Source organism: Nymphalis io, chromosome 23, assembly GCF_905147045.1.
Source record: "Nymphalis io chromosome 23, ilAglIoxx1.1, whole genome shotgun sequence".
NCBI lineage: Eukaryota > Metazoa > Arthropoda > Insecta > Lepidoptera > Nymphalidae > Nymphalis > Nymphalis io.
The window spans coordinates 1,256,111-1,273,938 of record NC_065910.1 but is presented as its reverse complement, the minus strand read 5'-3'; the positions used below and the strand labels follow the sequence as shown (position 1 = coordinate 1,273,938).

General features: G+C 32.7%; 2 protein-coding genes across 3 annotated transcripts in view; one reads left to right on the top strand and one right to left on the bottom strand.

Moving 5' to 3' along the window:
- Positions 1–17,828, bottom strand: part of LOC126777720 (protein madd-4) — a 418,598-nt gene that overhangs the window by 195,615 nt on the left and 205,155 nt on the right. The window lies entirely within an intron of this gene.
- Positions 1–17,828, top strand: part of LOC126777644 (uncharacterized) — a 37,680-nt gene that overhangs the window by 16,446 nt on the left and 3,406 nt on the right. The window contains exons 1-2 of one of the 2 annotated variants that reach the window (XM_050500756.1): positions 14,528–14,643; positions 16,196–17,609. In XM_050500756.1, coding sequence (XP_050356713.1) covers positions 14,571–14,643; positions 16,196–17,609 — 1,487 coding nt within the window. In that variant the 5' untranslated portion in view covers positions 14,528–14,570. Of the gene's footprint in view, positions 1–14,527; positions 14,644–16,195; positions 17,610–17,828 lie in introns of those variants that run through there. The other variant, XM_050500757.1, reaches the window with a different exon arrangement.

Sequence of the window (17,828 nt, the reverse complement as noted above, 5' to 3'; positions counted from 1 at the left end):
TGAAAGAGATCACTGTAAGTGATAAGGCTGCCTTTGCATACTATATGTACTACTTGTTCTTTTATATGTTTGTAAATTGTGTGCAATAAAGGATTAATAAATAAATAAATAAAATATTTGTTTTATTATATTTTATTATGTGATGAGAAATAACTCCAAAAAATTACAAGCTATTGATGATTATAGTAAGATTATCAACGATTTATAAAGTGTAAGTGATTTATAAGTGAAAGTACATTAATTTGTGATGTTTACAACATGTAACTGGTTGACGTGGTTGGTAGATACATGCCTTTCACGCCGAAGGTTGTAAGTTCGATTCCCACACAGGACAGACATTTGTGTGCATGACATGTCTGTTTGTTCTGAGTCTGGGTGTAATTATCTTTATAAGCATGTATTTACAAAAGAAAAGTAGTATATGTAGTATATCAGTTGTCTGGTTTCCATAGCACAAGCTTTGTACAAGCTTAATTTGGGATCAGATGGCCGAGTGTGAAAAATGTTCCAGGATATTATTATTATTTTGTTCGTGTAAATACCAAATATTTCTATTATACTTTACAGAATTATTTGTATCAAAAAACTTAAATATGTGGAATTGTGGAAATCAAAATTAAAATCAATCACACATCAACTACAAATCGTGACCGCGTGGAATGGTGGTAATAAATATATTATGCATGATATAGAATGTCACCAGCCACTACCGTTAACCGCTTATAAAATCCTCAGCTCTGAGGCAACCGAAAAATTTGAAAAAATATATATTATAAAGGAAATTTCACGTAAATTAATTTTTTTATTATTAACATTATAATTGAAAGTTAAAATGTTTATTAAAAATATCATGCCATGTCTGTCACTATTGTAACGCTACTTACTCCATACATCAAATGTAGGCGGAATCGAGTCGACTAATTAAAATAGATGACCCATTTACATACTTACTGAGATTTAGTGCGGTCCCATTTGTTATGGATAAAAAGTACTGACAATTATATTTGGAAACATTTAAAATCACTCGTTTCATATGTCATAGATACTTTTAAATTAATGCATTTGTCGTTCGATTTTTAAATTTGACTTTTTAACGTTATGTTTTTTTTACTTATACGGCCAGTATGAGTTTTTAGACGAAATATTTTTAGACGAAGAACAGCTAAAAGGTGTTAAGGACTCTTTATATATCGTGTGTTTGTTTTCGGTCATTAAAGTTAAATATATTATTAATTTATATTAATACCAACATCCGTTTTTATATACAAAATCAAAACATGAATAATTTTATTTAAAACATAACGTTTTACAGCACAATTATATAAAAGCACTAAGATAAATGTCCTTATACACATCAAAGCCTATTATAAAATTTAACACATTTATTTTAAAATAATCTACTTTATTAAATTATCACACCCATTTCATCTCCCCTATTGCATTCCTCATTTTATTGGAATATTATTGATGGAATCTTTTCCAACAGGTTGACAGGAGGACGAAACTGATTAATTAAAATAGTTAAGTACAAAAGACTCCAATTTGGATAACGATGGCGTTGGACAGTTGAATTATTTTGATCGAGAACATTCTTTGTTTATTTTGAGGAGATTTTTTTGTATCCTGCACGAAAGATATCGTCAAACTTTAGATAAATCTTTGTGACAAATGGCGATGTGGTAGCTACGGCTGCTGTTATCTGTAATGATTGCGAGTTCGATTGCCGGAAAATAATATTGTATAGGTAATTTGTATTATTTAAAAAATTCTCGGAGATCTTAAATATATGACACGAACACATATGTATTACTATTAACATGCTATGTTTAACATATATTTTATATATTTAACAAAGCAAAATGGATTCATTAGAAATAAGACCACCAACCCGCATAGGAGCGTGGAATAAACTCGAAACGTTCTCCTTAAGAGGGAAGTAGGCCTTAGTCTTGGGGCATTTACAAGCTACCAACTAGAAATCAAATGTTAGTATAAAAACTTTAAGCCGTTAAAATATGAATGATTATCACACATTTTAAAACACAAACTTTCATCTTTATAACATTATCCACTACGATTCACCGCTTTGATTTAACATTAATAATTATTTGAATTCCCGTGAGCCTTGCGTCAAAATGTTCAAAGGTCATGACATATTTCAAAACATAATTATACAAAATGTAGCCGGCACGATCAAAGTTGTGTCAAGCGTCAAAATGGTTCACGCTGTATTTAATATTTTCATTTTAGAATGCGTTCGAATTACGTTTTTAATTAAAACGTATACATATTAAAACACAATTGCTATTTTTATTTATATAATATTTTTTACGTGTATCAATGTATATCAATAAACTCCTCATTAACGGGTAGATATTGATTATTTTGTGTGTGTGTGTGTGTGTGTGTGGTTGTGCTGCGATCGGCTTTACGGATTTTATCAAACAAATAAAATGAATAAAACTTGATCCGTACGAAATCGGATCGGGGAGTTAATTAAATTATATTTTTTCTACACCGTTAAAAGTACCGACTGATTGACTTATCTGTCAAAGATCAATCAAATATTAAGGACACACAAAGGTCGTTCAAACAAGCAATTCTGCTTAGTAAATACTGTTAATGTGGGCGTATATTTAAACACATATTTACTATAAAAGAAAACTTGAAACCTCATCCCGTAATTTGGAAATACATTTTGAAAATGAACCAGTTTAAAACGATTATTTAATTATTAGTAAAATGAATTTATTTAATTAATTAATTATGTAAATTTTTCAGTCAAAATTAATGCAATATTCGTCACGTCGTAATTTATTTTATAAGGTGCAATTAGTTTTGTACATTTCTCTTATTATTTCACCGTAATATTTTAATTATAGTACGTTTACTATGAATTAATAATCAAATTCCGCCAAAAAAACTTAGTTTATAATTACTCCCACCTAAAAAAACGTAACAGCTTGTAAATGTTGAGTGAGTACTGAGTTATGGCTTCTCGTCTTCTTAAGAAGTTTTAAAACTTATGCCTATTGTTGGTCGAAGTTCAACATAAATTAAGCGCATGAGAAATCATTGCTTGCCCCGGTTTGAACCTGCTATCTTCTGTTAAGAATTACATGTTCCAAACATTAGGCCATTACTGCTCTTAACTCCCACGATTGACAATGGAAAATATAGGGTCGAATAACTCAATCATCGGTCGGTTAAAAGATAAATTACTTAAGCTTCATACATTGTTATTCCTAATTGGATTGTAAACAAAATTATTTAGGGTAAATTAAGTTATTTCCGTTCGGGCCACGGGGAATGATTTAATTAAAATAATGAGGCAAGACAAATAAATATGTCATTTGCAATGTTTTACGAGGTAACTCGTAAACTTTGTTCAGACCCTTAAAATACTTAGGGATGGCCACACCTGCGTTACCAAGTGAAACGAAAACACCATGGAAGGTAAAGCTGCGGTCATATTTATGCGATAGAGCTAGCTAAAATTGCACACCACTCTTAATCACAATTCGATTGAAAACTAATCGTTATTAAAATATATTCTGCTAAAATATATTCCACAAACAGGTATCGAAGCAGCGTGGTGGAATAAACTTAAAATCCTTTATTTTACGAGAAGAGTTTGCGCACCTTTGAAATATTTACGACGTTTCTAAAAAAGAGACATAAAATATTTAACGGCATAGATTTTAAGGTTGATGGTTGCAATAATGATAATGGTTAATATATTTTACAGTAGCTAAATATAGGGAATAGACACCAGCATCGAATTTTCCTATCGAAAAACGTACCATTTACTTTTAAAATAGATGCCTCCCGCCAACCAACACCATCACAAATCTATAGGTCAAAGCTGTGAGTGCCGAAAAGTACCCTAAAGCGTATTCTCTGTGAGTATCTAAAAGTATCTTTTTAAAAGCATCTTTCTTAAGGCATCTTTTTTTCACATAGTGGAAGCCTTCAAAAGGCACCCGGCTCCGTTGGAGGGGATCGGGTTAAGTGGGTTTCTTACCCACTTATACCACTGCGAAGACCCTCGGCATGGATCGAAGAGGCTGCGGGATCGTGTTGATATAACGCATCCGCGACCCTTGCCGTGCTGTGCTCCGCTCGTGGCTCAGCGGAGCTCTCAGGGGGCGCCTCGATCTCGTCTCCCTGCTCTCCTCGCTAGTGCATATGGTAGCGCGAGGCCATGCCAGCTGCCGTCCTCCTCAGGGCCGTCTGAAATATGGACACGTGAGGTTACCTCACGCATCCACGGCCCCAGGGTTGCGCTCTATTTTTTTAGCCCCGGGTGTCGGGGCTGTAGGAGGCCCGAGACATTACCGACGTCGTCTCCGTCGAGCAGGACTGGCCTCTTCCCGTTCCCGCTCCGTTGTCTCCTTCTGGATTATAACGGCCACCTTAAAGCGTCTATTCTATTAAGTACCAAAAAGTGATATAATTATATACTCTCACTTCTCGATTGTACTCAACGAAATACTAAACATATAAAATTTATGTCAAACCTGGCCTGAGCTTTGAGTAAGACCATCTTTGTTACCAGCCACTCGTTACAAATTCTACCTCTAAACAGCAATACTTAATACTGCCGTTTTCCAATTTGAAGGATTAGTAAACCAGTGTAATTACATACACAAGGGATATAACTTATTAGTTCAAAAGGGTTGAGGCGATGTAAGGAATGGGTCAATGTCAATGGTCAGTCACAAGCACTTACTTTCAGGCGGTGGCATAACCTAACGACACATGTGCCAACCCACCTACCTATTTTAAATTAAAAAAGGTGATAATATAAAGAAAATATAAACTTTGTAAATTTTAAATAGAATACAAAAAATACAATTTATAAATCACAATTTATCGATACGAGTCACTTGCTCGAGTTGTCGTAAATTGTTTGGAAGGAAACGTCTATCGTTTCACCAGCAACAAGCCTTAAGAATAATATAAAATTTTATACAATTTATGGAATAAAATAGCTTTTCCGTTTCGATGAAGCGAAAGATGAGAATAAATAACAAAAATATTCGTCATCTCTATTGATAGACAAAGTTAACTGGTAACAGCAAGTAATGCTTTGATAATTTATATGCCTAATTACTTTTTATTTCCTGTAAACGGTAATAGAACATTAATCAATTGTGTGTCGTATTATTTATTCTCATACCATCAATTTAATTAATCATTAATTGATTATTCTCCATCGTTATTTTTTTAATTATACGTGACCTTGGCAGAATACTTTGTGGTCAGAAACGACAGTAAAAAAAAAATTTTTAAAGTATAACATATCCAGCGAATGTGTAGCACTAAGCGTCTAATAAACAAACTCACAAAATTATTTGTGTTCCTACATTTAACATGTGTTATTTATCGTTGAGTAGATGGTTACGAAGACCGGTTAATGCTCTGGGCTCAACATTCAATTACGCGAAGAACAGGCAACACGTTGAGGATATTTGTGTCTTCAGTGTCAAAAAAATGATAATTGTAGTCACAAAATAGTTTGCTAATCTGTATTAATAAATCATATGTACTTTATGGACGTTTTAGGTCTATATTTAACCTAACTCACGCAGTTACAAGTTTGTCCGCTGTTAAGCTATACGTAATGTACGCAAACAACTACTCAAAGTAACACGTCTGGTCTTTTTAAGATTCTCTCTGATAATCCATAGAAATAATCACATAACCTACCAAAAGAGACGTGAAAGGTCAATCAGCCGGACTTTTCTGTCAATTACACGTGTTCAAAGGGCAGTTGTCGCTCAAGTATAGGCCAATTCGGACGCAAATCGTCTGAAAAATACGAAGCGAATGGTATAATACAACAAACAACTTCAGATAACAAAAGAAATTACTCCCCGTACTTTTTTCTGCTATTACCGTCGATAGAACAATTTTACTCGTGAAAAGCTCGAAGTTTGTTCAACCGTACCCTTACGTGACCCTTTCAAAAAACAATACTCGCAAATCTGAACACAAATGTACAAATCGGTGGATAAACGTTGGGAACCAGGTCGAAATGTTAGGATCGCGTGACGATTGTACATTAGCGGTTATTGTTGGTATCACGAAACCCCACACGAACGTTTGCCAACTAAAACACAGTGTTACAGCCTTTTAGTCTTAAACAGATTCTCTTTAAATGGACCAAATACGACTGCTTTTCTTGGATTAAGCGAGCGGAATAAATTTTTGTTTTTTATTTTTTATCATATTTAAATGGTGAATCTTTTGCAGGATATAGTCTTGCTTTGTCTTAATTTCATTCATTACCTTTAAATTTAGTTTATAGTGTTATATTAAAAGTAAAATATTTGATCTACTGCCTCCTTTCTCAAAGGAGCTAAAATTAACAGCTGCTGAATATCTGGTCTTAAGTTGTAATGTCGCATCCGGCTAATAAAAGTTATTGGGTTTTACTGTGATATAATTCCCAGTTAAGAAAGTGTTGAGCTTCCGTTCCTTTAAAAGGACATGAAGCCTTAGTTTATAACATTCTTGATCACTTTCCGTTCGTGTGATATTCCCAACCCATCAAGATTATGAAAGTGAAAAAATATAAGGTTTCCTATGTCCCATTGAGCCATGATTTGTCCTGAGCTAGTCGGCTAATCTTGGGTGGCTGAAATCAATCAGGACGACATGACTACAAATCAATTCATTGGTAAAAAATAGCCCTTAATATTTCTAATATAATATTTAAATTTTATTCGACTTACATCGTCATCATTTTAGTAAAATATAATTCAGTGATGAGTAAGTTAATCTAAAGAAATCAGCATTATGATTTTTCAATTAAACAATACATAAAAAACAATTAGATTAGTTAACATTCACTAGAATATTTTAATTAATACTAATATATATTCGATAGTATGTTGTATATATTAGTATATTTATATATAAGTTTTGTCAACAATAAGTCAGACATCGCATGAAAATCAAACATAAAATCGAATAACCAACTTTTACGAACACACACGCTCATGAAAATAGCTTTCTGATACGCCTATTGTATATTTAAAGCCATAAATCGTTTTTGTTTGCACAAATATTATGCTTGCTATTTTTGTTAAAATATTTGTAGAAAAATTTGCTTACAATTGTATAACATCATACAAAAGTTAGCTTCTAAGGTCTTACATCTTTGGCATCGTTAGATCTTCTGGATTAAGCTGTAGTCTATATAGAATAATGTCTGGCTGGTCTAGTGACCGGAAGAATGTGTCTGTATTAGGACATTTCATAACTGATCACTTTATTTAGGTATTTATAATAGATAGGCCGACTGGCAATTAGGCCACCTGATGTTAAATGGTCGTCACAGCCCATATACATGGATGCTGTAAGAAATATTAAATATACGAGTACATAACATCTTAGTTCCTAAGGTTGACCATTGGCGATGTAGGCGATGGCTACATTTCTTACAATAACAATGTCTATGGGCGTTTCTGACCACTTATCATCAGGTGGCCCATATGCTCGTTCGCCTACCTATACCATTGCAACCTTGAAAACTAAGATGTTATATTCCTTGTTATAACTATGGCTTACGCGTCAAAACAAAACACAACGATACCAAGTAATGCTGTTTGACGGTGGAATATATAATGGATAGTTGGTGCCAACTCGGAGCCAGTGGTCTTAGCTTGGGCATAGCCTTACCGCCAAGTAATCTTCTTATTATTATTGAGTAAAATGTACATCAACTACAAATTTATTTAAGTTAATAAGCTTAAAACGCTGCCATTTTATAAAAGGCGTCACAATATATAAACGTCTTTTAAAAACTACAATATCTTGTACGGGATATATTTAAAATGCAAATTAATGTACAATTTTAACCTTTAGTACAGGTCCTTAAATGGTTTAATAATAAAATGTTTAAAGCTTCAATGATAATTCTTAAACGGAATTCAAAAGGATGTCTATAGCAGCGGGCGGTATACAGTACAACCAATGGTAATAATTAATACACGCCAAATTGAGTCTTACTGACTGAAATTACTAAAGACATGCTTTCATTATTGCTATGGAAATTGCATTAATTTGTATTTTTTAGCAACATTATTCCTTATCACTAACCCTGTGCTACGTTGCATAACATACAGTTCAGACGATAGGACGTAAAAATAGAACAAATATAATCTTCAATTTATTGCTGAGAATTCTGATATTAAATACAAATACGTATTTGTATAATACAAACAAAATAAATATAAATTTCGTTGAAATGTTTTTAGTAGTTTAATAGTTTTATTGTATTATTTATTTAGTATTTACAATCTATTTCAATATATTAAAAATATAATAAATTACAATTAATGGCTATGATAAAAAATATGAGAATTAATATTTTCATTCCGAATTTGTAAATTGAACTGGCAGTATAATAATACCCATTTTTTTGGGAACACATTTTTTTATTTTGTTTTTTCGTTTTATTTAAAATATATGTATGAAATGAATAACGAATAACAAAAAATTATAATGACTCATGAAACATTTATTAATACCTAAATGTACTTACAAATTTAAACGATAAACCTATTCGTCTGATCATTTGACTAAATTACAATTTAAAAAAAAACAACAACAATATATGACATAACAAATTGGGAATAACGATCACTAACAAACGATGCATATTATAAGTAAAGAACTAAATTGTATGCATTGGATTGTACCTGTAATCGTTGGGTGAACTGTTTCTCTTCGCAGCGGGGGTTCACACTTATAGGTGTTGAAAAAAACAAATTAGCCCTCGGAAGGGCTACAAATTACTTGTAACTTTAAGGTCAGGCCCGAAGATAAAAGTATTAATGGTTGAATTATACGACGGAATTAGCCCGGGATTTAAAGCGTTAATGACAGAATCATTACCAAGGGGTTTTTAGATTGTTTTATCTGCTTCTAAACTAGATTCTGTAAGATATTTGTATTTTTATTTTTTTAAGCGAAATATTGTACCATATATATGTGATTGTAATTCAAAAATTTATATCATGTTTTTTGGAAATGATATTTAATACAATATAATACAAGGCTATTATGTAAAAACACCGATTTAAAAACAAGATTTTATTTTGTTCTATGTACTAAAACGTTTTAAATTGCATATACTTTATCATGTGTAAAATCACTTCAGAACTAACATTTTAGATAAATATATGTACATATAACATGTATATTTCTATACCCCATAAGAAAAAATAAGGTCCTCCAGACCGATTTCGGCCACGGCGGCCAATCTCAAGAGAGATTAGCTAACTGCGAAAGACATATTATAGTGCACACGTGTGTGCGCAAACACAGATGCACTCTCTATTCCCTAGCTCTCATTATCCGATGAGACGGCAATCCGACACGACCGGAAAGAGTTCAGGCGCAGGACCACCGGTTTTTCCTGCTTAAACAAACACTTAATAACTACAGTAATCAGACAGATAATGTTTGTTTTGAGTATTTAAACTAATAATTTAGATTTTTAAACTGTATTTTTAATTTTATTTAAATAACTTGAGCTTTACCAGCGGCTAAATAACACCTTCCATACGCGTTTTTTCGCGTAAAAAAGGCTAGTACTTCGATTATTTTATTACAAACATATTATTTAATATGTTTGTAATAAAATAATCGAACAAACATTTGAAAATAAACTTAAAGCAATTTTATTATTAAACATATAACAATAGAAATATCCACAAATGATAACACACTCCATACCGAAGATACAAATAATATAATCGTTAATCATATAAAAAATATATATAAAACAAAGTATTATCTCTCGTGTGTTTTAAATCTTTTCGCAAACTTATCGCCGTTTTTTTTTTGCGAAACGAAACTCGGCGTTCACTTCCACCCACGTCCAAGATACAGATAAGAGTAATTACGATGCAACGAATAAAAAAAGATAGATAAAAGATATCCTTATTTAAAGCGACAACATTCATTGTGAGGAATTTTATTTATTTAACAGTTTATTCACGTTATAGAAAAGAATAAAAGTAATAAAATATATTAATTAATTATAGAACGCATCCTTATCGCTTAAGATTACTTTCAGTAGAACAAAGTTCCCACTATAAAAATTTAAAAAAAAATCGCCAATCATATACGAGTTACCGAGATGACTCAGTGGTTAGAACACGTGAATCTTATTCGAAAATTACGGGTTCTATCCCGAACAAACACAATTGAATTTTATTTGTATTTATAATTTAATCTCGCACTAAAAATTATGACGAAACCTACACTCGGATGAAAATTTGCCACATGTGTATTCATCAACCCGTATACAAACAGCGTGGTGGAATAAGCACCAAGTCTTCAGTTCGAAAAATGAGGGAGGCTCTAACAGTGAGACATTTTTATACCGTTACTTTACTTTTTTATATAAAAGTTAAAAATCAGAATATTACTTATTATCGAAAATGTATAAATATTTTTTAAGATCTTATAATGGGCGTACAATATGAATATATTATAATGGACCAAGAACACTACCAAGTGGTACGCCCCGTGGATTTACTTGAGAGTTAGATGTGTAGTTCGTTAAACACGTACCAATCATACAAAATCTAAATTTCTATGTACAGAATCACATACAAAGGTTTAAAGATATATTTTTTTCTTATAAGAACTACAATGAATTTCGCTGATATATATACCGTTTAGCTTAAAACATTAGTACAAACATGTTTCGTTTCTGGGGTGATGGGGATGCTACTAAAAACGAATATAATAACAGCTTTTTTAAATCATACATTGTAATTATATACTTTCCAAGTTTATATTTATATCAATTCATTTTATTTATGTGTTGTACAACTGAGCTCACTAAACAATAATATTTTTACAAGGATAAGATCAGAAATGAGATTATCCGGAAAAGAACCGAAGTCACCGACATAGCTTGCAAAATTAGCAGGCTGAAGTGGCAGTGGGCTGGTCACGTATGTCGTAGGACCGACGGCCGTTGGAGCAGACGAGTCCTAGAGTGGAGACCGCGAATCGGCAAGCGCAGCGTAGGGCGCCCTCCAGCCAGGTGGACCGACGACCTTAAGAAGGTGGCGGGCACCAACTGGATGCGGAAGGCGGAGGACAGGGAGCTTTGGCGCACCTTGGGAGAGGCCTATGTTCAGCAGTGGACGATTGGCTGTTGATTGATTGATATATTTGTTTGTTATTTATATATATATATATATATATACTTATTTAATATAGTACAAGCACATATTTTCCACCAACCCGCATTGGAGCAGCGTGGTGGAATAAGCTCCAAACCTTCTCCTCAAAAAGAGGAGAGGAGGCCTTTAGCCCAGCAGTGGGATATTCACAGGCTGTTACGGAAGCACATATATAGAATACATACATAATTATGTAATGTAGTGTGAGTTTGAGTTCCATAGTCTCTCAAACAGTGCAAGGCATTATAAAACTCATTAATCATTATATAAGCATACCGTTAATGCGGCACCAACTAATGTCCCTTGAGCATGTAAATACTAAACTCACTCGCCATTCAAACCATTATACGGCAATACAAACGATTGCTGTTGAGCGATAAAATATTTTATAAGTAGCCGGTATTTGTAGTTGCAAAGGAATGAAGCGATTACATAGAAAGCGAAGTTCATATTAATAGAAAGCTAGAAATAACGAATGTAGAATTAGTATAATTGTAGTATCAAGTATTTCATTTCATAAGTTGCTTGTGTATTTTTTGTTTACGGAGTGCATGGATAAAACTAAGGAAAAATGTAACGCAACGCACGGCCATTTAAAGGTATAAATAAATAATAATAATAAAATGTAGGTGGCGTCTTATGGGCTTGCACAAAACCCTTCCACCAAGTGAAAACAAGCATCGTTGTATTTTTCTTACAAATAATATACTCTTAGACAGAAGTTAGGCTTCACTTAATATTAAAACAAATGGCAGACTGTCACATGGGCACCAGATGATAAATGCGCCCCATAGACATTGGTACTGTAAAGATTACATCACCAATGCGACTTCAATCTTGGGAACTATGTTTAACCCTCATGCTAAGCACTGGCTTACTCAAAATTATCTTATAAATTTTTACAATAATAAAAATAATTACAATAAAATAACTGCCATACGTTTTATGTAAAAAAAATATAATCTGTAAGCGGAATGTAGCCTGTTGTATTTGATTATGAGCGTCGAATTATGTCACGTTTGTTAATGTTATCAGCGGCTTTCAAACGTCGAACAATCAATTATATTACAATAAAATAATATTCGACCGAAATGTTCCCATTAACTCGACACAGTCGATAATAGAACCCAAATTGCCTACTTTGATTGGATTATAAAATCAATATTAAATAGCTTAATTTATTTTAAATATAATGTTATTGTTATATATTATACTATTTATTCTTAATTATTATATTATCTTAAATAATTTGATTAATCAGTGATACGCGTGTAGTAAGTTCCGATTATTAATATCGAATTACAACACGTTCGCAAATTACTCGACAAAGCGGCTCTCAACCTTTGTAATATGGTTTACAGCACATGGTGACAGTGTTCGCTTTAATTTACTGCCATATATTAATCTCGCCAATATAGAGTGCTTTATTGCATTCTATAGTGTTGCAATTAAAAAAAACATTTTTAAATAATAAACAAATATCGTACGAGTTTTCGCGCAAAGCTTCGCGTTAGGTATAAAAAGTATTTTTTTTTCTTAAAAGAAAAACGCATTTGCGCGTTTCCTCCACATGATATAGGGGTTATGTTAGATTCACCACAAATGAGCCAAAATATCCACTAAAAACCAGCGGTATCCACTTCGTCTGTTCGATGGGAGTAACGTGATCGCTTGCGCATGCTACTGTGATTATTTCGTTCAATGTCACATCCCTTTCTGACACTTCACGACCGTTTTCTGCGGTGTGTTTCGAGTTTATCCTTACAGAATAGCACTACTGATATAAACCTCATCTCCAAGAGTATATACACTTATATATTACTATATTATTCTACGAAGCATATTACTGATTTATAGCTATTTATACGCATATGATATATTTTATGTGGAAAACACTTTTGAATATAGAACATTAATAAATCATATTTTTAATTACTATGATGCATACCTACTTGTGGTAGGGCTTTATGCAAGCTCGTTTGGGCAGCTACCACCCACTCATCAGTCATTCTACCGCAAAACAGCAGTACTTGATACTGTTGTGCTCCGGTTTGAAGGGTGAGTGAACCCTCACCTGTGGGTGTAATTACAGGCACAAGGGACATAAAATCTTAGTTCCCAAAGTTGGTGGCGCATATATATATGTATCATAATAATCGTATGTCATCGCAAACATTAAGAAATCTCTAGAAGTTTAAAGCCTACCAACTTCAAATGTGTCACGTTTGTTCCTCTCAACTTTGAAATACTCCAAATTAAGTTTCAAACATATAATGTAGAAGGTTTAGAATTTATATATTTCGTTGAATTCTATATTTAACTTTTAACTAGTTAAGCAAGTTTTGGGTAAACTTAGTCATAACATCGTTTAACACCAATCAGTGGTTCATTGTGAGTGACGGTGAATTGAAGGCATCCCTTCAATTCGGTATAAAGTTTGAGATAGTACTTTTAATTATTATACCTATGCGATACTATTATACTATGACTGCCTCGTTGGTCTAGTGGTCCTGAGTTCAATTCCCATGTCGGGCCAATAACAAGTTATTGGGTTTTTCTGTCAGAAAATTCTCAGTAGCATCCCGGAGTGTGGAACTTGGAAGTGTGTATACTCCCGTCTCGAAAAGCACGTAAAGCCGTTGGTCCTGCGCCTGAATTCTTTCCAGTCGTGTCGTATTGCCGTCCCATCGGATTATGTGAGTGAAAGAAGAGAGAGTACACCTGTGTTTGCGCACACATTTGTGCACTTATAATATCTGCTGCGTAGTTGGCTAATCTCTCTTGAGATTGGCCGCCGTGGCCGAATCTGGAGGACATTACTATTACATTATTTAATTATAACTGTTAAGTATCTTGCCGATCCTGATGGTAAATATAAATTTCTTTAATCTTTTGAAATTACAATTACCCCACTTAACTAAAGTACTCGTATATTTCGATATTGTTTTTGGAAGACTTAATTTTAATTGTTTTTTATTGACTTATATAATTTAATGTATCGATCGATATTTTAAAGTAACTACATACTGTTATAATATTGTTATATAATACATAACAACAACTACAAAAGTTTTTTACCAAAGTGACGATTCAAAACTGTTAACAAAATACGGCTTTCATAAAAAATACTCACCTTACATCCAAAAATTCATTAAGATGTTTCATCGTTCTGTCATAAAGAATTCATTGAAATCATTAAAATCCTAATAATAAAAGAAAATCAGTTACTAATAAAAAATATTGAGAAGCGCTGTATGACGAGACACGTTTAAATCATAACAATATGACAAACCGACACCTCTGCAGTTACCATTCGCCTTCAATTATAACCTGACGTAGCTATCGAATTCTAAAATGGCGGATTATTACATTATATGTGGTTTGTTTGTGTTGATGCAAATTGTTTATGGAACACCATATATAAAGGGTATGTTTATAACTCGCTAATATTTCAAAGGTTCGTTTAAGGTCTGACGGGAGTTCTAGTTATCCAACCCAATCTTAACCGAAGATTGAGTGAATTTTCATTTGCTTAATTTGTGTTTATTATTCATCTCATGGTCGGTGAAGAATCTCTTACATGTGAATCCAGAAAACCGCATTGTAGTACCATGGTGTAATACGCTCCAAATCTTCTCCTGAAAAGGCGAGGAGGCCTTAGCCCAGCGGTGAGACATTAACAGGCTAACTAAACTTTTTATTTTTACAATAGGAGGTTTCGTAGAATTTTTGGTTTTAAATTTTAAATTTTGCATTCTAGCGATTAGGCCCTCCGTTGGAAGTAGTAATTTATTCACAATAGACGCTGGTACCGAAAGATCAAACTAGACCTGTCAATCGTTAATATATCATCAATTATAGAATATATGTAGGTGTAATTTCTTTGGCTCACTGACCATAGCTATATTAAAGCAAGTATTGATTTTGGTGGCAAAATAACTGATGAATCGTCCATTCATTTTGCCTAATCATGCATACAGGAAGCCATCTTATATCGTATATCCTGATTTACTACAAAGCGATGGACAAACGGACATTTTAAAATTATAGCGAATGCAGCAATGTGTAATGTAATTACAATTTAATACTAAGCCACTATACACGATCTTTTGTACGTCTGTTTACTCGTATCAGGAACTGCTGCTACTGTTGTTAGCTTTTCAACTCGACTTTGTCTGACGTCATTATTTTATTCATATAACCCGTAATTAAAATACATATCTGATCTATGGCCCAGGTTAACCCAATGCCAAATTCAATTACAATTAGTTTAGTGATGTTGTTGTAATTTTGTTTGGTCCATATCAATAACAATGACCACAAATATCAATTAGTTTGAGAATCATTTCATGTTCAGAGGTAGTCTGTTAGAGATTTATTACATTTAGATAGATGGATAGATTGTCTCTACAATCATGGTTAGCCTATGTCTATATAATATTTCATTGCAATAGAATTAATTACAATTTATCTTTGTCGAATTACGATAGTTCTTCTTCATTTTGGGATATTCAATTAATATAAGATAGCACAAAATATTTTGTCAGTGCTGATTTATTTGCGATATCGACTCGAACTATTTATAGAAAAATATTTCGTACAACACATGGCTATTTATTTATTTGTCTTGCTTTGACGTTAATGTATTGTTTTTATAATCGTTTAAGGCTTAAAATAACTAGCATATCTATGATAGCACGGCAATGCAGTCCTTAGGGTTTATAATTAATACTTTATATTAAAATAAAAACTCTTTTAAGAAAATTTTATTGTTTTAAGCCTATTGACTAAGATATACAATAAATATTTAATTTGTGAACATAAACAGATAATTCCGTTAACGTCACATTGGATTTTAACAAATTAACTTGTCATTTGTAATGACGTATCTTTTATCGAAAATGACAATTTAAGTTCGTATTTCAAAATGTATTCTTTATTTGAAAATATTCAAATAATTAATTCCATTTACGTTTCAGGGTTATACTGCCAGGATCCGGATACGAAAAAACTTTACCCGGTTAACTCGACTTGGCGATCAGAGACATTTTGTGGTAATTATACTTGTAAGCTTAGAAAGAAGAATTTAACTGAAACCGAATATGTACCCATAACAATAAACATAACATCTCAACAATTGAAAGATGAATACACTATTTCGAACAACGACGATATGTCTGTAAGTCCGAGTGATAATTCTATCATCATCAAAAAGATAGACCCGGAAAAAACACCAGTATTTCATAGGAATTTAGATAATAAAATGAATGAATTAAAAGAAGAGTTAAAAAATAACAAGTCTGAAGTCACAGATAGATATTTAACTGAAGCAGAAATTCAAAAGATTACTGATATACTTCATACGATCAAAAAAAGCGATTTAGAAGCTATAGTTGAAATATACAATGTAGCGCAAGAAATTCACAAAGAATTAGATATAGTAGTAACCGAAAGAATGGACAAAGATACTGTGAACAGCAAGACTGATGAGATTAAAAAGCAAATACCATCTCAAACCCGAAAAGATTCAATATCGTATTGGTATGAGCCGCTACATCACAATAACGGTAAACATAAACCAGTTGAATTAAAAACAGAAGGAACCAATATTGTACAAACAGCTTACCCTTATTTATACCCTGACTCATACGTCAAGAGACCGCTACAAGAGAGTGAGTTCCAAAAATTACCGTATTACTATCCAACATCAAGCTTTCATAGAACGTTATCGTATTTACATAATCCATATAAATCAAAACAGAACAGTCGTCAAGAATCGTTACCGTGTAATAAAGATAACATAGGTGAAAATTCACTCGTTCCAGTTTGGTATAATCCTTTCGTTAATAACAACCTAGAGTTATATAAGAAATCATCTGCGATACAACCTATGATGCTTCCTTATCCATTCTCTTATGTACATCATAATTTCACCAATCCAGCTAGTTATTACTACAGCAATTACCCTTGGGCTCAATTAAATTCTTACAATAGAAATAAACAATATCTGCAACCTTACTATGGACCATATGCAGCTCAAGAGCCGCGTACCGCTATAATTGCAAATCCAGATGAATTACAAGGCAAATACGATGAGCAAGTTGAAGTAAGAACAGACGACACTAAAACTAAGAACAAAGAATTACCAGAATGGCAAACTGAACCGCTATCTGAAAAAATACTGGATGAAGTTAAAGCGAATATGTTAGAAAAATCAAAAATCTTGAAACCGTTGTCTTTGAGAAAAACATTGAAATTGGAAAAAGTCGGTAAAGTTATTAAATTAGACGATTTGACACGAAGTAAACGAGATGTTTATGACGTCAGTGATAATGAAGTTCGTGACAAAACATCAGGGGGCGAAACGTACGAAACTTATATCGAAAAAACAATGTAAGTAAAATAAACTCATATTGTATAGATAATGGTCTGACTAATATTATTATTATTAATAATAATAATATCCTGGGACATTTTTCACACACAGTCATCTGATCCCAAATTAAGCTTGTACAAAGCTTGTGCTATGGAAACCAGACAATTGATATACTACATATACTACTTTTTTTTTGTAAATACATATTACACCCAGACTCAGGACAAACATACATG